The 26,157-nt window shown below is 36.2% G+C and overlaps 1 protein-coding gene across 1 annotated transcript in view; it reads right to left on the bottom strand.

Moving 5' to 3' along the window:
• PTPRD (protein tyrosine phosphatase receptor type D) overlaps positions 1–25,434 on the bottom strand; it is a 225,125-nt gene extending 199,691 nt beyond the window's left edge. Inside the window, exons 1-4 of the mRNA XM_062513752.1 lie at positions 25,420–25,434; positions 24,228–24,287; positions 20,486–20,620; positions 16,213–16,354 (exon numbers count right to left, since the gene is read on the bottom strand). Coding sequence (XP_062369736.1) covers positions 16,213–16,354; positions 20,486–20,620; positions 24,228–24,287; positions 25,420–25,434 — 352 coding nt within the window. The remainder of the gene's footprint in view (positions 1–16,212; positions 16,355–20,485; positions 20,621–24,227; positions 24,288–25,419) is intronic.
• Positions 25,435–26,157: the final 723 nt, after the last annotated feature.

Below are 26,157 nucleotides of genomic sequence, written 5' to 3'. Positions count from 1 at the left end.
TGTTGAACTTCATGCTGTTTTCTCTGCCCATCTGTCTAGCTATCTGGATGATTGGTTGAAGGATCAGGAGCACAGCTTGTGAGTTCCTTGATCCTTCTGGTAGCAAGGAATAATATTTACAGGAATAGGCAGATCCATCAGGTCAATGCTGAGCTTGTGTAATCAGAAAAATTTGGGGATATTTTTGGGATTTTTGACCATGAGATGATCTATTTAACACCTGGTGAACTGACACTGGATGGGATGCACCCTTCTCAGATGGGAAAAAGAATTCTAGCATACTAGAACTCCACTAGAGAGGAGCTAGCACACTTTGTGGATAGAGATTTAAACTAGATTGGTAAGAGACTAAATCAGCTCTGCCAGTGATGAACAATGGGATGGTGTGACAAAACTTAGGGAACAAGCACTAATGGGATCCTTGCAGCAGCTTCAGGAGGTGCTAGCTACAATGCAGCACACCTGAGATGTTTCTACACCCATGCATGCAGCATGAGGAATAAACAAGAAGAGCCAGACCCAGCCCCAGAGATTTGACAGCACTGACGTAAGTGAAACATGGGATAAGACCAGTGACTGGAGCACCCTGCGGGATGGTTACAGGCTCTCTGGGAGGGACAGGCAGCAAGAAGAGCTGGAGGCGTGGCACTGTACATCACAGAAGGGAATGTACAGAGTTCACAGTCAGCAGTGGCACAACTGAGAGCCTCTAGGTAAGAATCAAGGGGGAAAAATTAATTGAGATGTCATCTTAGGAGTCTACTACAGCCCTCCTAGCCAGGACAATGATGCAAATGAATCACTTCTTTGAGGAACTAAGGGATACTTGCAGGTCAACTGCCCTTGTCGTTCTGGAGGACTTCAACTTGCCAGAAATCAAATGGGAGCATCACATAGCTGGTACAACGTGGGCAAGGGAATCAGTGAGTAAAGTCACCTGGGAAAAACCTTTTTGTAAGTTCTGGGGTCTGTCAGTGCCGGTCACTTTTTAACCATGACCACCTAAGGGCACAAAAGCAGGCAATTCACAAATAATGGAAGTCAAGCAGGTGAGGCAGAAGGCCAGTTTGGCTGAACATAGATTTTTTGGAAATACGGAGAAAATGGAAGGTGGGTGCCCAGGGGAAACAAGGTCAGATGACACAGGAAGAATGCAGCAATGCTGTTCAACACTGTAGGGAAAAAAAATTGTACAGCCAAAGCTCAGCTGGAGTTGAAACTGGACAGAATAGTGGGAGCAATAAAAAAGGGGATTTTTTTCAAACATATTAATTACATAAAAGCAGGTAGGAATAACATTGGCCTATTACAGGATGAGGATGGTCACCTCACAAACACAGACATGGATAAATCCAAGGTGTTTAATGCATTCTTTCCCTTCATCTTCAATATTTGCTAAACTGGAAGGCCATGATTCCAAGAATGATAAAATCCCAGTTGGCCCTGAACATGTGTGGGATCTGCTGCTTGAGATGGATCCCTATAAATCTATGGGGCTTGATGGGATTAATCAAAGAGTTAGCTCATGTCATCACAAAGCCTCTCTCAGTGATTTTTGAGTAGTCTTGGGATTCTGGAGAGATGCCAGCTGACTGGATACTGGGCAATAGGTCTTGAATTTCAATGCAGGGATGCTCTCACACAGAAAGAAACCACAGACCTGTCAATCTCACGTTAGTGTCCAGTACAAGCATAAAGATTATTCTGGGAGGTATTGAAAAATACCTGGAGGACAACAAAGTCATCAGTCATAGCCAGCATGGCTTCATGAGGGGAAGCCCTGCTTGCCAAATCTGGTCTTTTATGACAGGGTAGCAAGTCTAGTTGATCTAGGAAAGCCCCTTGATACAACCTTTTTGAACCTCAGCAAAGCTTTTGATGCTGTCTCTCACAGGATCGATCCTTCTGGACAAAATGCCCAGCCCACAGCTGGATACAAACACCATGTGATGGGTGAGCAGGTGGCTCATGGGTCAGGCACAAGGGGTTACAGTGAATGGGGTGACATCAGACTGGGGACCTGTCATTAGTGGGGTTCCACAGGGCCCTCTGCTCTTCAACATTTTCATAAATTACTTGGATGGGATGCCTTTTTCAACCTAGAAATGAAACAACACACTTTTGAGATTGTATCAGCATAGGAATTAATATAAAAGTGAATCTTTACTGAAGGCCTCGAGAGGCAGTCATGGAAAAATGCCCACAAAAGAGCACTTCCCACAGGGGTGCATACAGTTTTATAAGTTTGGTACATTAGCTTACTTGACAAAAAAAGCACCAATTAAGACCAGTAGTGGTGATGCAACTCCTACCCAGTCCAAGCCCTTTCTAAATTCTCTCCCCTTAGATAGGACTGAAACTTGTTGATGAAAATGTGTTTGAAGAGCTGTTTTTTGGCCTTGGTTTCTAAAGAGAACCAAAATAGGATAGGGGCTTTGGAACATGTTTTGCTTTTCTGTATAGGGAAATGTTGAAGTTAGGCTACAATAAGAAGTTACAAAGCTACATAAATATGTAAAGAAAATACATAGAAGCAAAAAGGTAAAAACCAAAACTTCATCAGATGCAGGACTGGAAGGAATATTAAGTAAATTTGCCAATACCACTAAATTGAGAGCAGCTGTTGATTCCCTTGAGGGCAAAGTGGCCCTGCAGAAAGATCACTACAAATGAGAGAGATGAGCAATCACCAACCATATGAAGATGAAAAAGGGAAAGTTACAGATTCTGTGTACAACCCTGGATATACAGAAAGATTGGGGAATGAGAGGCTGGAGAGCAGAACCGTGGAAAAGGAGCTGGATATTTCAGTCAACAGAAAGTAGAACATGGCTCAGCAGTGCCCTGGCAGCCAGGAGGGCCAACCCTGTCCTGGGGGCATCAGGGACAGCATCACCAGCCAGGCAAGGGAGGGGATTGTCCTGCTCTGCTCTGAGCTGGGGCAGCCTCACCTCCAGTGCTGGGGACTGGTCTGGGCAACAATATAAGAAAGTTTTACAGCTATTAGAGTGTCCAAAGGAAAACCACAAGGATGGTAGGGGGTCTGGAGAGGAAGAATTATAAGGGTGGCTGAGGTATCTTTGCTGAGACCTCATTGCAGTCTGCAACTTCCTCATGAGGGGAGGGAGGCAGGCACTGATCTCTTCTCTCTGTGGTACCAGTGACAAGACCTGAGGGAATGTCCTGGATCTGTGTCAGAGGACGTTTAGGCTCGATATCAGGAATTTTCATGCAGAGCGTGGCTGGGCACTGGAACAGGCTTCCCAGGGAAGTGATTGCAGCACCAAGCCTGAGAGAGTTCAAAAAGTGCTCTCAGGCACACAGTGTGACTCTCAGGGCTGTCCTGTGTACAGCAGAGTTAGACTCTGAGATCCTGATGGGTTCATTTCAACTCAGCATATTCTCTGATTCTACGAATAAATTACACTCATGATAAATACCTGAAATATCACCTTGTTTATTTGACTCCCTTGTAAGAAATTAACTGCAATATACACTATATGCATAGCTTCTTATCTTTTCGTAAGGGGAGCAGTTTCAAATGTATATATCATTTACTTTAAAAATTAATCTATTTTTTAAAATCATCTCTCATGAATTATCAGCCAGTATTAGTGCCAAAACCATGTAGATTCTGGAACTCTAAAGATCCTGGAGGACCTTGCTGGAACCAAATAGTACTTTCAGAATGGTACATTCATATGAAAATGAGGCCATGTTTTAGAACATCTACTTACACTGTCATTTAAGTTTAGACAACTCAGTAAACAACAAATACCACTCTCCCTTCACCCTTCTGTTTCAGGACTTAAGCAAAAAGCACCCCAGCAAACAGGTTTTTTATGTATGTTAATTATCCTTAGAAACAAAAAGCACTCAATACCATGATAGGAACTACCTATTAGGTTTCCATGTTTGAAAAATGTTAATGAAATGAGAAGATTTTTCTGCTTGCATTTTGTGGCTTTGACATTTTACAACTGATGACCAAACTCAAGTTTTGACTGATCTGAAGTCCAGCAAAGAAGACCTTTTTTTCACTGACTTGAACATATTCTCAATTCAAACCTCTGTCCGGTATATACAGCTCAACAAAAAATGATTGCTTTTGGGCTTACTAATGGCTTTTCTGCACTTGGCTTCATCTCCTTGCCATGAATCAAGTTCCAAGTGACAGTAGCATTTTGCAAAAAAAATAAAAAAAAAGAAAAAAGACCTGGCAACTTTTCAGCCTCTCAATTCACTTTCTTTGATAGTCATTTTGCTGCAGGTATAATGAAGAGGGTTTCCCAGATAGCCTACTTCCTTATCTATACAGCCAAAACCCAAATAAATCTCTTCATGTGCATTACAATAGAGGTTGCCTATACAGATTTGTTTATCTTAGCAGCTAGGTTGATAATGCCATTTAAAACTATATATTTTATGAAAATAAATTACAGGCCTAATGAAAACATGGCAGTGCAACAGGTGAAACAATGGAATATATGGAAGCTAAGATGAGCTTTTGAGCTTGGCACTAAGCTAGGCACACTGAATTTCAAGTTATTTTAAAAAATGCACTTTTTAACTGCCATTCATAGTAGCGATCATAAAAAATGGATTTCTTTACAAGAATATTCACTGTAATGAAGAACAGTACTTAGTCAAGTTAGACAGGCTACAAAAATATGGCTATAATGTTCCAATACAATTTTTTTTGAAAGGCTGGGAGAATGAATGAGCACAGAAAGAACAAGATGATTTTATGGTCTGAAGAACTTGTGCTGATTGAAAACCAAGGGATTTGTGAAGCTAAAATTTTTAGCATTCTTATTGAAATACTCTTTGTTCTAATCAATGTCAAATAAAGAATATTTATTATAATTTAGTATTATATAATATATAATATCTAAATATTATAATTGAAAACAGAATAGAATGTTTCATTTAGAAGTGATCTCCAATGATACAACTGCCCAACCACTTCAGGGCTGACCTAAAGCTGAAGTATTAATGGCATTTCCAAATGCCTCATAAACACTGACAGGCACCTCTCTAGGAAGCCTGTTCCACTGTCTTGTTAAATAAATACATTCTGAAGTTCAGGTTCAGCCTGCATCTCCCTAGATGTCACTTAGAACCATTCACACGCATCTTATCACTAGATATTAGAGATGCACCAGCACCTCCCTCTTGCTTCTCATCTTGCAAAGCTGCAGAGAGTCTTAGCCTCCTTTCCTTAAACTATGTCAGCCCAAAGTCCTTAGCTGCTCTTTAGAGGACAGGGCTTCAAGTCCTTTCCCCAGCTTTGTTGCCCTGCTCTAAAGGCATTCAAAGACCTTAATATCTTTTATAAATTGTAGGGCGCAGCACTGCACCCAGCACTCAGGGTGAGGCCACACTAATGCTGAGTACAGTGGGACAATCACCTCTTTGGACTGGCTGGTGATATTGTGTCTGATGTACCCTAGGCTGAAGGGTTGACTCAACACTGAGTTTAGCATCAACCAACAGACCCAGATCCCTTTCTGAAAACCTGGTATTCAGGCACTCCTCCCCCAATGAGATCTTGTGCTCTAGATGAAGAATTTGGCATTTGAACTTCAATTTTGTCTCATTAATCTTTGTCTAGTGTTTTAATTCATCTGGAAAAATCAGCAAGGTCATGATGCAAGGTCAACAGTACCTCCCAGTTTTGTACCATCAGCAAACTTGCTGATACAAAATGGTGAATTCTCCTCCTATATGCAGATAATGAATAGTATTTTGAACAGGACAGACCCTAAAACAGAACCATGAGGAACACCCCTGGTAAGTGGCTGCCAGACAGATATAGCCCCACTTATCACAATCCCTTCAGCTCTGACATTCAGTCAGTTCTTCACCCACAGCATTGTGAACCCTCTCATCCCACAACTGGGCATTTTCCAGAAGGATGCTGTGAGGGACAGCCTTATGGGAATCCAGAAAAACCCCACCCACCTTGCCATTATCCACTTGGAGGATATCATAGATGGATATTAAATTAAGTAAACAGTGCCTTTTTTAATCACCTTCGTGAACCAATGTTTACTGCACTGTTCTTTAAATGACTTCCAAAAGTACTTAGCATAATCTTCTCCAGGAACTGAGGCTAGAACTATCATGTTTGTAGTTTCCTGGGTCTTCCTGCACACCCTTAATGTAAATGGAATAATATTGGCTAGTTTCCAGGCAGCAGGGACCTTTCCAGACTTCCAAGACCTTTGGTAGATGATGCAAAGAGGCCATGTAGTAACAATAATAAAAATAATTCAGTTAATAACAGTAGTTCACATACTCATTGTTGCTATACCCTGAAATACATAGACATTTTGAAAGACCAGTGTCACAAGCCAAGATTCAGGTGTACCAAATGTCCTAATGAAAAACCTGTCTCTAATCAGTGCTTTTTGACTGTATCTGACTGAAAAGTTTACTGAAATATTTCCACTTGAAGAATTACGTCATTATTCTGTTTTGCTGCTGTCATATTAAGAACACACTGACATTGTAGGTCACAAGATGCATTCAATATACACAAAAATGCTAAAATGCTAGTATTACTATCTAACATCTTACCTCACATTAGATTCTTTGTAACAGTAAATAATTTTAATAAAATAGTTAAAATCACTATGGACATAAGACACAATTTGGCATGTTTCATTCATTTGTAAGTGAAGAAATTTCACTTGCTACTAAAGTAGCAAGATGCTATTTATTGCATCTGTAGCACATTAGTTTAAAGCAAGTACTGAAAATACTTTAAGTTATATATATATATTACACCACCATTTTATATCCTGTCTAAGCCTTAGAGCATTCATAAGTTTCTCCTTCCCAGAAGAGATACTTAAATCACAGTTCTTTCAACCTGCTGCCACACTAATGTAACAAAGCCTCCTTTCCTTTGTGGAATCATCTGAAATACTGCTTCAGAACTGTTTCATTTCTAGTCCTAATAAACAGAGTATTTTTGTTTTGTCAAGGTCTACTGAGTTTCATCTTCCTTTTCAAGTCTGTATGTTTGCCAAAAATATTTTGAGTACTTCAGTATGTGTTCTTCATTTTAGTTTTTGCTTCCTGTGTCAAATCCTTGAAAACTTAGGAATTATAGTAATAGATACTATTTTATTACCTATTACCAGGCTAAGCAAGCTGAAGTATTGCAGAAGCTTTCTCTGACTTCAAAATTACTTTTTCAGATATACATGTGTAAAAACATTCTTACTGGGCATTTTCTGTATTTGAAGATTAGCACTCAATATATTGAAATGTATTTAATTTCACTGTCAGCTCAGTACACTAGTGAAAAACACATCCTACATTTGAGGAAACATTTCTGTCACCCTAATGGTACACTCGATACAACATGAGTGTTCACAGAAATGGCTAGCATGGAAAAACAAAGACAAGCCTACTCTAGTAATAAATGACTTTTTCTAGTAATTGCCTTTGTTTTCTTATGTTATACTAGGCATCTCATATGAAGATTTGCTGTGATAACAACTAAATTGAAACTACCAAGTGGCTCAAACCACTAGGTTCCTTACAGATACAATGACACTGTTAGGGGTTGAGGAACTAATCACCATATCATCTCCTTAAGCAGATATTCCCTAGCATTACATTGCTTTTTAAAAACAATATGAAATAATGACATGAAAAAAAAATCCCTAGAATTATTTTGTCTGGACTTTTGTGCTGTGCAACTTTAACCATTACATTGCTAATTAATATCACAAGAGTCTGTTAAGTGAGTGGACACGGAGACATATAAAATGCATCCAAAACTGATGCCACAGATTATACAAACAACAGGAAACATGGCATTTGATTAACTGCATTGGATTTCATTATTCCATTGGCTTCACTCGAGTCAGAAGGTTTAGGCCACTGAGCAATGAAACCCTGCACAATCTTAACATCTGACACTGAGCCAACAGCACTCTTCACAAGGCCAAAGGCCTTAAATCCATGCATAACGACTAAACCAAGGAAAAGTTATGGTATTCTAAGAATTCTTGGTGTATGAAAAAATATTTTGCACTTTTTCTTTTAGCTAACTAAAAAGACAAATGGCCCACCATTTTCTAAGTAGATAAAAAAGAACCAGAATGAAAACTTGAATGACAATTTTATTTAAATTATATTATATCCAGGCAGATCAGCTAACAGTTTTATACATAGTAATGCTCCACCATTTCTTGTAAAGATAATTTTTAATATCACATCCATATGCCGCTTCTATCTGGGTCTTTAAAGAACCAGATCAAAATGGTTCCCTATTGTATATAGCAGGTCATGGATCTTATGTTAGAATATTTCATGTTTTAGTTCTGATCTTACATCACCTAATACTGATTCTGCTGGTAGGAGAAATATTACTCCTCCCCCTACTATTTCTTTTTCCATTGTTATTACTATCATTTGCTTTGGACAGATTTTTGTGTATGTAAGGATGACCATCTGTAAAAAAGGACTGAAACATCATAGGTATCAATCAATGGGGGAAAAAAGTATAAAACAAATGCGTTTTAAAGTTTATCTGCTCTACATGGCTTAATTTGCATTTTACAAGCAGCCAGCATATACTCACTGCAGCTATGAAAAATGCCTATAATTCTGTATGCAGTCATTAGATAGCAGAATGGGAATACCTAAATGGGGGTCCTGCTAAAATTAGTCACTTAGCTGTTGTCTGAGAGTATTTAACAGGTGTACATTCTTAGCCAAAACTGTCAGTGAAGAATTCTTTCAAGCTTAACAGAGCTGCTCTGCTTTTGTCCAGCATTATTTCAGTTTCTCTTCTTAGATCACAACTGCGAGACATCTTTTTATGAACTATCAATCATAAGTTTGTTTTCTTTCATGGATGTAAGTACATGTAATAAGTATGCATATGATATAGTCTTGCTATATTACTGATTTGAAGCCAATGTTTGTCTCTTAGGAACATCACATTGCCGCAAAAAGGTATGGAATAAATGATTTTCTACTACTGTCAATATTTCATAAATTAAAATTAATCCCATGCACAAGTATGTGAAACAGAACTGGGAAACTTTACAACATTTTAGCACTGGATGAAATTCAGTGACTTTCAGTGACATTGAGTACTGGAAGTAAGCAAAATAAACCTTTGCAAAGACATGACAGGTGGTAATGAGCAGTAGGAAAACTTTCTCCATATATGTTGATCTAGCAAATACAACTGAACAATCAGTCATCTTAAAAGAATATGTAGGATGACAAAGAGCTGAATTAAATGTCACCAGTAAAAAAAATATAGGGAAAAAGTTATGACAGATTTCTCAAAAAAATCTGTTATCTGTGGATACCTTCTTATGACATCTTTAAAAATCTTACATCAGATGGCTCTTGATTTTCTTGATTTTCTAAAGTAACTTACCTCTGAAAGTTTTGACAAGAGAAATTTACAATGATAATTAAGAAATCTGGGACTGTTGTTTTATTATTTTTCTAAAGCAACGTCTCTGCTTGTTGCAAGAAGGTTTCTAATGTACAGCTTTAAATTCATGACTGTAGTAGGTTATTTATAACATAATGGCATGTAAGAGAAGGGAAGATCTGTAAAATTCAAACTAAGGAAAAAAAGTAACCAAAAGATTCTGTGATTGAAAAAATGTATTTGATATATTTTGCATATAGAAACATGAGTGAAAATATTAAAAAAGTATTAGCCATAAAAGAAACTAGATGAGGCACTTGCCAGAAACTTCTTAAAATACTTATAGCAGTTATTCAATCATTTTCATATACATTAAATTTGTACAACATCGTTTTTAGAAGAACTACACAAAAGACAACAATAGATACCTGTTAAATCTTTCACAGTCAAATGCATATACTTAAAAGCTGAACTCAATACCCTGCATCACATATTTACAGTGGTAGACTCCTGATTGTTATAAAATTTATAAGGTGTAGTACTTTCTAAACCACTACCATGTACATGCTTGCCAGTAACAGAATTTAAACATACAATACCTTTTAAGTCAGCTGTGAGACATGTATTTCATTATTCTTTTGTGTCCTTTTCTAGCTACTAGTTAAATGTCATCCCGTCATCTTTAAAAAGATCAATAAGTTATTAAGGATTTAAAACTGCACTGCATGGAAGGTTAATATTTATTTGCCAAAAAATAGTATTTGCATGTCCAAAGAAAACATTTCAAAATAGTTTATTATAACATTACAGATAAATATTTCTAATTCTGTATGGTTTCATAAGCCATTCCAAGAAATCTACATGACATTCTGTAACTGTCTGTAAGGGTTTTTTAAGTTAAAACTGTATTGGCTACCTCTCCTTTTGTTTCACTATTTCACAAAATCCCATTGTGTGATTTTCAAGCAGCTGTGCTTCATTTCTTAATCCTCCCTGCACAGCTACCCAGGAGAGGCTTTATAACATGAAATGTTTAAGTAGCATTTTCTCAGCTGGAACGACAGTGTTCCTCTTCAAAAGAGGCTTAATAAAAACAGGACTGTAATGAACATGCTAGCTCTGGTCACAAGGTGCCACACATTGCAAGACCACTGAAAATTTAGTAAGTTTTGAGGAATGATATTCCTTTTTCTTCAAAAATCTTATCATGCAATATATGATTGAGATAAATGTCCTTCCAGTGTCTTAAGCTCATGCACAGGTATTTTCTTAGTTCCCTTATTTCTCTTCATTCCATTTTCAAAAGTCTGTCTTACTAGCAACAACCTGGCATTAATCACTGGGACTATATAGCAAACAGTTTCAGATAAACACTGGTGTACATCGTTTATACAGTTCCAGCTGGAACACAGGAAATTTCTCCTGCTGTGCAGCTAATATCCAGAATATGTACAGTCCTTCCTCCCATTTGTCTAGAAATGAGAGACATTCCACTGCACATTTTCCAACACTATAGCCGTGCCACTCCATTTATCTAATTTCTATGCCCCCTAAGATAGCTGTCCCAGATGACAGATGACTTCAAAATAGTTCCTTCTCATTTCAGTACTACCATGTAAAGTGAAAATACAGAAATGAGCATATATTACCATTGAATCTATTTAATGAAGCAGCAGAAACAAAAACTGTAACACCTTGGATTCATCATCTCTGATTTGGAATTAGTTTTGGGCCCTTTTTGTTTGGTTGGTTGCTTTTGTCTAGTTTTAATGTTGTTTTTTGTTTTAATGTAGAAATGTTGTGTACTTCTGAGAGTCTCATAGAAGTCTTTCACAATTACTTCAATATCCATGTGTATCAATGGGCAGGGAAACACTATACAGTGTTTAGGGCTTTTTTCAATTTCATTTTATGCAGTGGTGAATGATTGACACTGAATTGATGAGTTTCTAATAATATCAATATGTCAATAATATATCAATAACATCAATAATATCTAATAATATCACACCCTAGGCACTTCCCATAGAAATTTTATTTCTTTCAGGTTTACATACTGGCTGTGGTGCACCAATGCTGTATGTCAGTATTTTTGTAATGAAGATTATCAATAATCAATAAGAATAAGAGAAAATTGTGTTTCAAGACAAAGAAACCCTGCCTTCTGCATAAATGCCCTGTTGTAGTCTCTCTCTCTACTTTCCAGACAGCAAGGAAAACAGAGCAAACAGAAGCAGCATTAGAATATACATATTGTGTTCTACATACTTACTTAAAACCTGCACAGTTCTGTGCTTTACTCATATACCTTAGCAGTAGTTGAAGCTAAGGCTTCTCGATACCCTCACAGTCTTGACAAAACTTTATAGAGAAATAACAATAAAATAAATTTTCAAAATGAAAAGCAGGATTCCTGAAAATTAAATTAATAGAATTGCTGCTGCTTTCTTTATTAGAAGGAAGCAACTATTTCCTCCTTCCTGAACAGTTTATAGACCAGTATATAACTAGACTGGGGAATATACATTAGAACCCTTATTCAACAACTAGGAAAAATGTTTGATATCCACCACTGACAAGACCTAAAAACAGATTTAAGTGGCTTTAACGTGAAATGAATGGACAGTAAAAGGAAATCTATTTCATCTTTAATGTCTGGGGAGTATAGGAAGTTCCTACATTTTATTGCTTTTTATAGCTTATACTTGGATCACAAAATAGGAAGGGTTGAAAGTTACTGCAGTGGGATCATCACGTCCAACCTCCCTGCTCAAGCATGGTCAACTGAGAACACATTGCACAGGATTGCATCCAGACAGTCCTTGAATATGCCCAGTGAGGGAGACTCCACAACCTCCCTGGGCAATCTGTTGCAGTGCAGTGCAGTTACCTCAACACTAAAGCAGTTTTTCTTCATGTTCAGATGGAACGTCCTGTGCATGACTTTTTCTTCCTGTTACCCTCTTGTCCTTTTGCTTGGCATCAATGAGAAGAGCCTGGTTCATCTTCTTTGCACTTTCAGTTACTCACAAACATTGATAGGATCCCCTTTCAGTCATCTCTTCTCCAGGTGAAAGATTACCATTTCCCTAAGCCTTTCCTCACAAGAGAGATTCTCAAATCCCCTTGTCATCTTTTTAGATCTTTGCTGGACTTGCTCCAGCAGCTGCATGTCTCTCTTGTACTGAGGAGCCCAGAGCTGGACACAGAACTCTGGATATGGCTTTACCAGGGCTGAGTAGAGGGGGAGGATCACCTCCCTCAACCTGCTGGCAATGGTCTTTCTAATGTTCCCCAGGACACCACTGACATTCTTGGCTAGAAAGGCATGTATATCAAGCATCAATACATAAAAGAATCAAAGCACTGTTCCACTCTTATGTTTCTTAGCACAAGCTTTTAAAAAAAAGAAGCTTCAAAATAAATAGTATGGACACCTCTTGCCTGCCTGTCTCTGACAGGCAACTTCCAGACTTCTATTTTCAAGCCTTGTTTCCCTTCAAATTCTATGTTTTCATATGGGTGAATCTGTCCGGGAAAGCAACTAACTTCTTTATATACAGAAAATCAAAAGCAGTTTCCAGTCACCTCAGACATTCATTCTTGGTCCAATATCACCAATACTCTCACAATATTCATCCTAACAAGTGCAAGTTTAGCCTGGAATATTTCCTGATTTACTCTAGCAACAGCAAAAAGGATCCAAGATTTTGTCTCTGGTAAGGTCTTGAAACGTTATCATCTGTAGATGCCCTTTCTGCCCTTCTTCCTTCTCACACTGTAATCTTCTAACACTTAGAAGCTAAAAATCTTTTTATACTCATAGTTCTTTGAGACCCAAATACTAAGAATTGGCCATAGTATAGAAACCTAACAAAACATGGTATATGTAATGCATGGAACTTGTTACGCTACTTGGCCTCAGAAAAACTGACAAATTTAGCTGTAAAGACACAGATATATCAGCAAAAATGTTGCTGTTCCATGCTGCAGAAATTCAAGTCAAATTCAAATTCAGTCAAGCAGGGATCTGTGGAACAAGCAAACAAAATGAATGTTGGTAGACACTTCTGCTCCTGGAATCACCCTGATTTCACTGACATTTCATATTAGGGTTGCAGTACTTGTGGGCTGAATTGTGTGTAAAATCTGATTTCCACCTCTGGGTGACACCTTGCAATAGCACAAAAGCCAGACTGAGTCTATGATAGAACCATTGCAGAACAATTAGAAGAACACATGAAATGTATATAGGCATCTTCTTCCATCCAGAGTCATACACATACCACAGAGATGAGTAAAGCATAAGCAACTACAGATCCAACTCACTCTTTTCTGTTTTGTACTTCATTAAATCTAGTTAATGCCTGTTCACATCTATATTTATTTCTACAGCAGCTATGTGAGGCAGAGGCACTCTTTCCCAAAAAGGCATCATCAATGGAGTGTTTATTCACAATGCTACTGTAGCAAACTCTAAAAGGTGAAGATTTGTCTAACTTTGCCAAGTAGAAGCTTTGCCATAATAGAATTATCTTCCAGGCTAATGCCTTTAGCACTGAATTATGCCATGTCTTGGGAACTAATACAGCAAACCACTGCACTTTTAGCAATTCAAATTTTAACCCCACCAAAACTTCCTAATAATGCCCTGTTTCTCTGCAGGCACCTTGCTTTCTCTGACATTACCCCTTTATCTAAATCCACAGTCACAGTATGTTCATGAGTTCTCATACTCTCATTCCCAGTTTCAGATTAAATCCATAAATCTACTCCTGGGGCAAATATATTTCAACAGTTGCAAAAGCCATATGTATTATGGTTGGATACAATGTTCAATATTTGTATTTCAGTGGTTTTAATTAAAAAAAAATTAAACTTGAAATTTATTTTAACTTCAGAACCAATAATATTTTTTCATTAAACATTTGCACATGCATATCATTATGCATTGCTTTTAAAACAGGATGCAATACTAGTGCTGTCTGAAGTAGGCACTGAGCCACTATAATTGCTCTTACTATCAAGAAAAAATAGGGAGCAAAGCTACATATGCTTTAAAAAATTGATCAATAATCAATAGGACTAGCAAAGAAAGAGACCACATTGTATAGTCAGTCAGGTTTGACACTCAGACACCCCCTCTATCTTTTGCAGCTGCTGTGGTTCTTGGTAGAGAGATATGAGGGCTGTTACTTCTCTACAAAAGCCAAAAAGAGAACTTCAGTTTAGAGCACATTCCTTCAAAACACATGCATGCGCATTTTGTGATCAGTAGTCTTGTAAATACATTACAAGAAACTATGAAGACAAAGAATACTATTTCCACCTGAGTTTCCACACTGTTTTTTTTGCTTTTCCTTGCTCCCCTTCCCAATCTTCCTTTAATTTTCAAAACTTTTAATGGAACATAAAAATGTCATTTTGTTTATTTTCAGCAATGTGGAATCTGTACATAAAAGTGCTCCTATCAGTTAATAAAGGCCAAACCTTCTCTTAGGGAGTTAAGAACATCAATCTACCAATCTTCCTGTTTTCATTGGCTAGACTGGGAAGAATTTTTAAATGATAATATAAGGAACAATCATGGCATTAGAGGTAACAGTTTTAAATACTGAAAATGTTTGCTTACATCAGACTTCCTCTAAGAAAAAAAATATGCATTTCCTTAGGGTTATTATTTGATATATATGCAGATAGTGTTGCTAGTGATCTCCTACATCAATGTCAGGACTGTCTGTAGTGATTAGAACAGATAACAAAATTTTATTTATTTTATTTTTTTTTTTAGTAAAAATCCAGTTTCAGAGAATAACAGGAAAAAAGAAATCTTCTTGTCACACTATATTGCTTGGGATAGAGGATCAAGAAAAAAAAACATACTGCAATTACACATATAACAAATTTTCCTCTAAATTCTGTAAAGCTGTTTAATCATCTTCAGTTCCTATAAACAGGTACCTAATAATTCTGCAAACCTTGTAATGCCATGTAATATCAAAATGCAAGACAGTAATCTTCAGTCATAAAGCCAGCCCTGCAAACAGAACAGTGTGATATTTCATGAAGTGTCTATAAACCCTGTGTCTATTCATATCCAGTATCTTTTCATTTGACAAAAACCAAATGTTCAGGTCGTTTGACTACTAGTATTTTCTCCCCTGGGTATTATCTAGACAGTAGGCTTGGCAGTGCATTAATATGCTCACCCCTGACAGAGTTGAAAAAATTGAATTTTTTCTCTGTTGTTTTCAAAAACTTCTTATTGAAAAAATACAGTTCAGGTGACACATGTTTGAAGAGGAAGAAGTCTTCACCTTTTCTATGATTGTCTCTTGCGGTGGAAATTTTACAGCAGCTTAACCTCATCTAAAAACTCTTCATGCAACTTTTCAAGGACACTGCTAATTGAGCAAATTTCTGATTTGCTGATTGAACAAAGCTAAGGTACTCAGGGCAGCACTAAAATGTGAGTCAAATGCACTCATGAAGTGATTGTCTTGAGTGTAATTGATATAATAACTGTTAAGTGTGGCACTCCTGCTTCACTTATTTCTTCTTTTCTTCACTCTTCTCTGTCATACCCTATATACTCACATTACCATTTTATGGTCAAAAGTCACAAACAGAGTAGTCAAGTATTATGTAAAAAAGTTTATAATGAACAGCATCAGGACTATAGTAAGGTCCATTTGTAAAGAACTGTATTTAACTTTGTCAGAGAGAATCACAACTTTATAACAATGAAGTACTTTGAACTCTATAAAGTGAATTAGTTATGCTTAGAAAGAACTTACCACGTAAAACAGTGAGTCTTGTGGATACACTTATTTCACCAACACTGTTGGAAGCCACACATTCATAAATAGCTTCATCTCGTGGTGTGCGTAGTGGTTGTATTCTGAGAACTGATCCAGATCCATCATCAAACTCTATTACCTATAAAAGGAAACAAAAGCTGTCACAGATGTTGTTACAAATACCTATCCCTCAGCTGATCTGTTCATGAGAAGTGGCCTGTTGGTATCCAGGTCACCAAAGACAGATTCATTTTTCAAATTTATGTACCAGGAAAAACTCCAGTCATATGGGAAAATGCTTAAGTGGCAATACTTGGAACATATATTGCTGTTCAGTGAGTACTCAGTGGCCACTTTAATACAACTTCAAGAAATACAGGACACAAAACTAATGAAGAAACAAACAAAAAACCAACCCAGCAAAAAAGGGCTGTAAGAAAAAAATTCTGTGACTTAATGCTCTCTTATTCTGAAGTTCAACACCAATACCTCTCAATTCCCTTAGCCAAAGTACTCTATCTTCAAGTGACAGCTACATCCATTTTAATTGCTGCCAGCTACATTCCCTCTACTCACAGAGAGCAGTCCCCTCACTCATTTAGCTCCCAAGTTAAAAATTGCAACTTCTCAACCAAACAGGATGACTCAGTTTGTACTTAACCCACAAAATAAGTAAACTTATCCAACAAAGTGGTCATTTACAAGACTAAATAATAAAGCTGAACTTCTAAGATTTCGTTTTAAAATTGCAATAGTCACACAAGAAGAAATAACATTTATATGAGAAAATTCACTGAACAGATCTTATTTCCTTCTTGATCTGCAGTCAGAACCACATAAAATATTGGTGAGTACTGCAATGGTCCATAGGTCCTGGAAAAAAACCTTCTTAATATTTAAGCAATAGCAATAAGCTGTTTAATCTACTTTTAAAAAAATAGATTTAGAAAAATCACTGAGAGATATCAGTATTACATCAGACAAATGACACTTAAAACAAAGGACATTTTTTTATTTTATTTTCCTCTACCAAATAATTAATATCTGCCCATAATCTATATACTCATGCACAAAGTGATTTACATATATGCCTATCTGCACATCTGTTTGTGTCTTTCTGTCTTATTTTCACCCAAGCAACCTACCAGATCTCTGTACATGTTGACAATAAGAGAGATATAAAGTCCAAGATTAGAAACTATGGTAAATATGCCCTGCATCTTGTTATTTTCATTGTAGAAATTGTTCAATTTCTGTTTACTGTTGGGAGAGGTGAAAGTAAGAGAAAAACCTTGGGGTTTTTTTGATACTGAATTTGTTTCATAGCCCATAGCATGTACTACTTTTTCTTGTTCTTTCAGTAAACCCATTGCCTTAAACAAATCTTCACAAGACAAAATACCCACCTGATATCAGCACAATTAAACATATAACTAGAATTCTTGACAAATTGACATTTATGAGGCATAAAAAATTTTCACAGTCTTTAAGCAGTCAGACTGACAATTTACAGATACAAAACAGTGAGCACAGGATCCAAATAGTCACAGAAGTACTTATAAAAGAGTAATTGCTATTGTTTAAACCTGAATGCTGAATAAACATATCTGAACAGACATTGAAAACAATTGCAGCAGATTGGATTGGGCAATACTGCAGACATTAAGTTTCAAGTCTGGTGTCTCAAAAATAAGTATCATAAAAGGGATTTATTTTTCATAAATGATGAGTTCTCCCCTTTCCTGCATATCACAGCTAGTTAATTCCTAACTCTTCCCCATCTACTGAATGAGATTTTATTTTTTTTATGACAGAGATTTTTTAATAAAAGTGCACACAGGGTAGAATGATACCATTTTTGACTTCTATTTTTCCCTTTTCTGTTCCTTTTTAAGTTCCTCTGAGAAGGACTTCTCTGCAAATTAAATCAGATTTTTGTAATTCCTATTATTAGAATTAATTTGAAGGAGAAAAAAAAGATCCTCATTCAGAGTCTGTATCTGCAATATAAATAAAAGCTGAAAGATTAATAGAGAAGACCCTCAAGGTCTTACTGTATATTTTAATTTCAGAAGCAATGCCTAGCTTTCACTGTTATTCTCAATAAGTTGGGAGAATTAGCTGCTGAGCAAGAAATTTCAACAACAATAGTCTTCAAATATATAAACAGTCAAGAGAGAGGAAATAAACTATTTGTTCCCCAGTTGCTACATACATCAAGTTCCAGCAAGAGTTCTGGTTTCATGTGGGGGACAAATAATCATGACAAGATTCATGAAGCCCTGTAGGAGACTGTCCAGGTTTATTAAATTACAGAAAAGTAACCCCCCAGCATCCCTGGGAAAGCATGTGGATAACATGGACCACTAGAGTCCTTTCCAGCTGCATTTACTGTTTAGAGGTATTTATATGAAGACAAGCGTTCAGGTAAAATATTTTAATGTCTTTCATCATTAAGTAACTCAGAAAAATTATACAAAATATTGAGTCAAAAGAATGGGAAAAGAAACCAAACTAAATCGTGGTCCAGCTGAAAATCTCAGACATTTCCTGTTTCCCAAATGTTTCGTATGTCTTTTTTGAATCTCATTTCTACTGTTGTTATTTTCTTATTTAGAGATTCTATGACATGAATTAACAGCCTTACTTTGAACAGGAAGAAAAGCTGCTTGAAATAATGATGATTTGGTATACTCACTTTGTAACTGCTCTGCTCAGTGGACATGATAAAAATTATGTAACACTTGGCAAGTGTCACCTCTTTCTTTGAAATACACTACATCTTACTTGCTTATACTGTTTGTTCAACAATCCACCAAAGGCATTTTTAAACACTTTAAGCTGCTTTTTATAGTTACATTCTAATATTTTTTTATGGAAATAAAACTACTTTATGTTTTGCTTATTCTCCCTATGAACAGGTACAAACGTACCTATAAACCAATATATTTAGGAAATAAACAATGAAATATTGTAGAATAATACACAGTAAACATACACATGCTCAATCTTTCTCTGTTTAGAATTCACTTTGAGTGAAAGCTCTGTGAAGAGGACAAATTGTGTAAAATTTATGATAAAACCTCTATGTTAATCCCTCTAGCCAATTGCAGCTCTACATATGCTCTGTAAAGTGTAAACAGTTTTTGGCATCAGGAGGTAACATTTAAATTAATGATTTTGTTTTTCATGTTGTAGTAAATACACAAGCCAGAAGTTACCATGGTTAATGAGCAAATTCAAATGTCTTTAGATATTTATTGAACCAAAAATCGAGAAAATAAAGCTGGTTTATAGCAGAAATGCATTTCTTCTAAAAATCTAACCTGAAAGCCGAGACCATCAATCTTCACAAATGCTAATACAAATTAGTATAGAGGACTTTAATATTCACTCAGTTGTTAGCAGCTATATGTTACATCATTTGCTCATAAATGCGTGTCACAACTGTTTTATATACAAATCATTAATCTTTGAACAGCTGTTTTTAAGCAAACAGAAGTCTCTTACCTAACACTGAAAACATTTAAGAGACAATTATACATTCTTAGTACCAGTTTTGACCTCTTCTAAAAGCTTTCCCCCATTTTCTGAGTTTTTTCTTCATGTTAAAGGTCAATCCATATTTGACATTAATTATTCTTGCCACTGCCAATAGGGAATAATACTTGTTTTCTTATTTCCCCCAAACAACCAGAATCCTTTGAGCAGATTGTTTTCATTGTTTCCTTTAACTGAAGGCTGTGGGGAGCAACACCTTTCTCTGAGCCTTTTCCTAATTTATTGTCAAGAAAATAATCAAAAGAAAGCAAGTTTTACTTCTCCTCTTCAGCAGCAGGAACTACAGTGCCCCTTTAATCTCTTTCCTCAACAGGGGTAAGGAATTGTGGCAGCAGAAGCAGCCGAAGGCAAGGACTGCTCGATGCGCCTTGTCACAAAAGGAGGTGGTTGGCTCTTGGGACACAGCAGCCACTGCTCAACTAACGTCCCCACCAGCTCCTTGATGAGATAGCAAACTGAACAGAGGCACCACAGACCTCCTCAGACCAACCATGCTATCTTAGAAAACAGCAGAATCTCTTTTCTTTTGATTGGTTCTATGCATAACCAGTTTTCAAAATTAAAAATTTCACGAGACTATTCCTACCAAATTATCCCTGATGGTCAATTCTATTTTGCTAAATCACTGTTAATAAAGAACACACAATGGGATTAAAAACAAGATTGGAATAAAATGTTTTTCAGAGGAACAGAACAATGGACCTAATACCTCAAATCTCTGATTGCTGACTTTCTTTCCTTTTTTGTTCCAGACAATTTTAGGTCTTGGATCTCCTGTGGCTTGACAGATGAATGAAGCAACTCCTCCTGAAACCCCTGTCTGGTCAACGGGAGTTCTTGTAAACTTTGGTGGTGCTGAAACAACAAAAAAGATTGCCCAAATTAATCCAAGTACCAAACATAAATTTTAAAAAGTCACATCAAGATTTCAAAATTTTAAAATAAGGAAATGCTTTGTTTCTCCAGTGATATCATTCACCTGCAAGAGAAAGCATTATTAAAAAACCCTAAAAGGTCAGGAAGGTACTTAGAGATTTTACTTGTGAAATTTGTATTAAAACTGAAATCTGATGGCATTGGAATAGCAAGATCTCACATTATATTTTATCACTGTTATAAATAAAAAATCCAATTTGACTTCTGCTGCAAAATGAGCTCATCAATCAACTGGAATAATATCATGATTCGCTACTTGATGCTATGATCACAGGGTGTCATGAAAACAGGATGCTCCCCTTTGAGACATTAACATCAGTGACATTTAGGGAGAAGCATTTATAATTTTGCATGGTGGAGGTAAATTACTATGTATTAAGAGTCCAGGCAAAAAGGACTCTATCAGAACAGAGATTTATGCCTTGGCACAGTTTTGTGTATAGCTCCTGTCCACTCGCAAATTCTACTATGTCGGAAAGGAGAAGTAAAAAAAGATCCAACTACTGCAACAACAGAAGAGGGAGAAGAAATGGAGAAACAGTTTTGAAAGTATGAAATGCTATTTTAATTCATTATTCCTTTTCCCTTAATTTCTGTTACACCAAGTTGAAACTATTATTTCTCTTGTGGCAAGACAAAATTTTCAAATTTAGAGCAACACAAAACATGAATTTAAATATAAAATATCAAAATCTGTAAGATTACATCTAGAAAGAGAATTAAAATACTGAAAAATTCCTTGAAATCTTCCCATAATTATCTTTTTTAGCAAAAGATTTTCTAAACATACAGTACACCTTCAGATAATGATTTAAATGATATGATGTGAGAAGTCAGGGACAGTAAGTGCTAAGAATCACAGGTCTTCACTATGAAGCCATCCTCCATAGTACTTGCTTTATATCATATGTTGCAATTAATTTTTGTTGTCATCTTCATATATCAGCAGTCAGCTCCTTTAGCTTTCCTACCTCTTCCCTTTTCTTCACTTTCCTCTCTCAGTTCTTAGAGGTATGTACCTGCACTGTGCTGGTTTTCATTTCTACACTGATGTTTTTTAGTTCTGATGTCTAACCCCTTATTCTGCAAAACTGTTCCTTCCATAGATAGCATTTCCTGTCTGCATATTTATTTGAATGTAAGAAACCCAGCAGACTACTGTCATGCACCTATGCAGTCCTGGAAGAAATCCCAAAATAGTTTAGAATGCTGAGATGCCATTTTACAAAATGAAATCAGGGTAATTTTTTTACCCCACTCCTGATGTCAAAAAAGGGTATTTAAAAAAAAAAAAAATATAAGGCTCCTGAAAATCTGCATGCTATTTCTTTAATAGAAATGTCAAGAAAATGTGTTAGTTTTTAACACTTCAGAATGCTCAATGGTTCTAGAAGTATCCATTCTGCTGATTTTCCTGGTAAAAATGTACCTAAACCCAAATGCAAGAGCCCATTCCAGCAAAACAGTGTACCACTACAGCTATGGGGAAATGACAAAATAATTTCTCTGATGTCAAAAACTACCAAAACCATAACAAATAAAACATATTTTAAGTGAAAAAAATAGAAATCCTTTCCCAAGTCACAGGCTTGATGTCTGCACCACAAGAAAAGCAAAAACATATTCTGATTAAGAGCATCTGGGTCTCTTTGAACTGCTCTCTTTGAACCCTTTCTATGTATGTTTTAACTCAGCACTGTGATACATAAAGAGACTTGACTGAATCTGATATACTGACATTTTGTGGCACAAGTTGTAATCATGGGCCACCAAGTGAAAAATGACACTCTGCCATTCTCCTTTATTTATTTATTTTTTTGACATTTTGTGAATTCATTGTTAGAAATCCAGCCACTGAAAGAGAAACATTTCATGAGAAGTCCAACAGCACACAGTAACTACATGTAGTAGCTCACAGGCAGCAAATAGCACACATAGCAATAAATTAAATTAAAAACCTTCCACCGAACTTAATTGCTGTAAGGAGTAAAACCAGTTTTCCAGCAATTTCTTCACATACAACTGTCTAAATCTGGTAAAGTACTATAGCTGCCATGATCCCTTACAAAAACAGTGTACTGGTATCTGCAGAGTGTTACTATCTACATTGTGGAGTTGCAGAAGTAGAACTGAATACTTAACATGGCTCCAGCTACCTGAAAATAGTATTTTTGCCATCTGTGAATTTTTGCTGGGCCAACAATTGGTAAAGCTGTTGTTTGTTAGCCCCGTTGTATTAGAGACATAGTATTAGACACAGAAATCATGGGCAGTTGCATATATTGATGCAATTTTCAACTTGTGCACATTTTTCAAGGAAAACAAGGTTTTAAGGTTGTATATAAAATCCACTTTCTTGTATGATGTAACTAGTATTATCTACATCAGTAAAAAAGCTTCACAGTCCAGTATAGAAGGGAACTGGGGTGATCTTTGTCTTTCACTTAGACCATGACCTAGCTGAAAAAAAATAAGGTATATATCTGGTCAAAGCCTCTTTTTACATAAGCAAGTAATTCTTATAAAAAACATTGCCACAACTATCCTCCAACACATAAATATTGGAAGTAAGCCAGTTATCTTTCAGGTATCAACTGGTATCAGAGAAGATAAATTATTATTATTAGAACATAAATAAATTTATAAAATTATCTACCATGGAAAAAGGCAAGTATTATGCAATCCCTCTTTTTATTACTCAATCAACATGTTCATCATTACATATAAAGCAACCACCATCAGTGAAAGGGTATGTGAAATCATAATACAGCAGAAGCAAAAATGAAAAGTAGTATTTGTTGCCTCTATCTTTATAAAGGTTGCTAATTAAGGTTTGACACAAATTATCTCCACAATTAATGTTGTCAGTTTCTTGACACTGATTGTGACCTAAGCTGCTAGGCACTCTGATAACAAACACAATTAAACTGCACACACAGTTGTGCATATTAACATGAGGGCAATTTTGATTGAGAACTGACAACTAGTTTCGATCTCCCTTAACAACAGCAGTGCATAGTTCAACAAAAGCTCTCCACAGCACAGTTCATTAAGCACAGCAACAATCTATATGGGAACTTTCCAGTGCAATTAAATCTGCCAAAAAAATAAGATGTAATATGTTACCAGCTATGGTACCAGTCTTTCAGCACTTTCGGAACTCTCCTTGATAACACAGATAAAGGCAGTTTAAATAACAGAAGTATAATTAAAGTAAGTGAAACTCACTTAAAATCAGCACTTCACATTTCTTCACTTAAATTCTCTTGAGGGCATAATAAAATTTCTACAGTATTATATTTTAAATGTAGGAACACCCAAGTTTTTCTTGCTTATTTACTAGTGCCTACTCAGATATTCATACTAATAGTGAATTTTGATACCTTGTCAAGCTAAAAAAGAAAAAAAAAAAAAAAACAGAGTGGGAGATCTCTGTAACTTGGACTTTTGGAGAGTACCACGACCTTTGTCATTCAAGCTCTCACAACTCCCACCATCTGCTGCTCGGTATGCACTTGTTGCTGGGACCCTTGAGAAGCAGAAGTGACAATTATTAAACTGCTGCAAATTACACTCTTAATACCTGACAGAAAATTGAATTTATTGCTAGCTCACCTTAAATACACTGAGCTTGCATTTATTTGTTTTAAAGAGATCAACCCCATAGAATTTAGGCTGCTGCTTCAATAAACAGTCACGCTGTCCCCGCAAGGGGCACGCGAACTTCTGAAATAGAGATGGTTTACCACTCTCCAGATAAAAGTGGAGGTTTTTGCACATTATGGCTCCATAAAATATATTTTTAACGTAACACTAAAATAACTCAATTTGATTGGAACATTTGAGTATCTTGGCATGAGCATAAGACATTTCTTTCTTCCTTTCTGCGCCTCCACATTGTCTTTCTAAAGTTTAAGTAGAATTCTGAAAAAGTGAATGGAATTAATTAATTCACATTTCATCATGTTATAGAATTATCCATTTTAAAGCTGCTGTCCTGTTCTCTGTGCTGTGCTTTAAGGATCTGTAATACTTTTTGTCTGGACTCAAAATGTCTGACAAAATACTTTTGAAATTACTACTTCATCCCTCTTCTTTCCACAGCTAGTCCGAACTATTCTTGTGCAGAGACATTTTGATGGACATACTCCTCTAATGAAAAGGTGAATACAAGGATAAAAACTTCACCTTCTTTAAGCTGACAGCTAATAGGATGTTCTGCAGTCCAACTACAGATAGCTCAGCATGTGAACTTACTATGGACATGACATATAGATGATGCAGACCCTCATACGTTTGTTTCTTGATTCTCTGTTTGGGGTGTACAAAAGTTCCTTGTATAAAATAATTCAATTTAGGATTAAACATCATCATATGCCTGAAATATTTTAAAAGTTTACTAGCTCAGCATAAAAATTGCCAAAAATCACATAATACTGTATACTTTGTAAGCATATATTAAGGGTGAATAAAGTCATCAGAAAAAATTAAAAATCCAATGACACTTTTTTCAAATGCCTCATTTGCTCAAAAATTTGCACACATTGAGGCGACTCCTTAAAATCACAGTAACTTCAGTTATAAAGATTCATTTTGTACCAATAGAAGTTTGAAGATGAGAATCACAGCTGTTCCCATGAAAGGTTTTCAGATCAGACTCAGAAATGTCTATTGGTTGAGAGCAGAATAAACAATGTGGTCTGGCACAATCACAAGAATCATTTTTATTTAGCATAGTCTTATTGGTCTAGCAGCATAAAATTTCAGGTTGTATACAACTGGACTCACTCTGAGTAAAAAATTCTGTAGTGATTCTCCCCATGTCAAATTACACACTCAGAAATTTCTGACGCAGCAAAAATCCAAACAAACAGAATTAAGAAATAACAAAAAATATCCCCAACCTAGCAAATGATAAAAAAAAAACCACAAATCAAACCAAACAAACACCTTTATTGATCCCATTTCCCAGTTTTCAATATTCACTGTATTCCAAAGACTTACAAGAAAATGCCATATATTCTAAATCAAAAGGTCATAGACTGCTTCATATTTAATGACAGTAAAGGTGGTGAAGACTGCTGTCAAGATAAAAATGGGAACAAATAGGCAAATGTTGCATGTAATCACAGTCTGATACTGTGTTGATGCATTACAAATTACATGATTTGTAATTATTTGCACATTTCCTCCAGCAGTTAATACATTAAAAAAGTATTACATATATACATAGTACTTAAGAGAAAATTACTTAATAGAAATTTCAAAATGCCCTTATATACAGCATTAGATGCTAAATTACTCCTTAGTAATAATTTGTGACATCAGTTAGACTGATTCTTTTTCCAAGTAATTGTTTCATCTTAATTCTAACCTGCATTTACAGAGGATCTGCACCTGACTATTAAATGCAGTTCAGCCATGCCAATGAAGTCTGGCTGAAAA

The sequence above is a fragment of the Cinclus cinclus genome, chromosome Z (genome assembly GCF_963662255.1).
Source record: "Cinclus cinclus chromosome Z, bCinCin1.1, whole genome shotgun sequence".
NCBI classification, from domain to species: domain Eukaryota; kingdom Metazoa; phylum Chordata; class Aves; order Passeriformes; family Cinclidae; genus Cinclus; species Cinclus cinclus.
The sequence above is the reverse complement of the archived record's forward strand: the minus strand, read 5'-3'. Positions and strand labels throughout refer to the sequence as shown.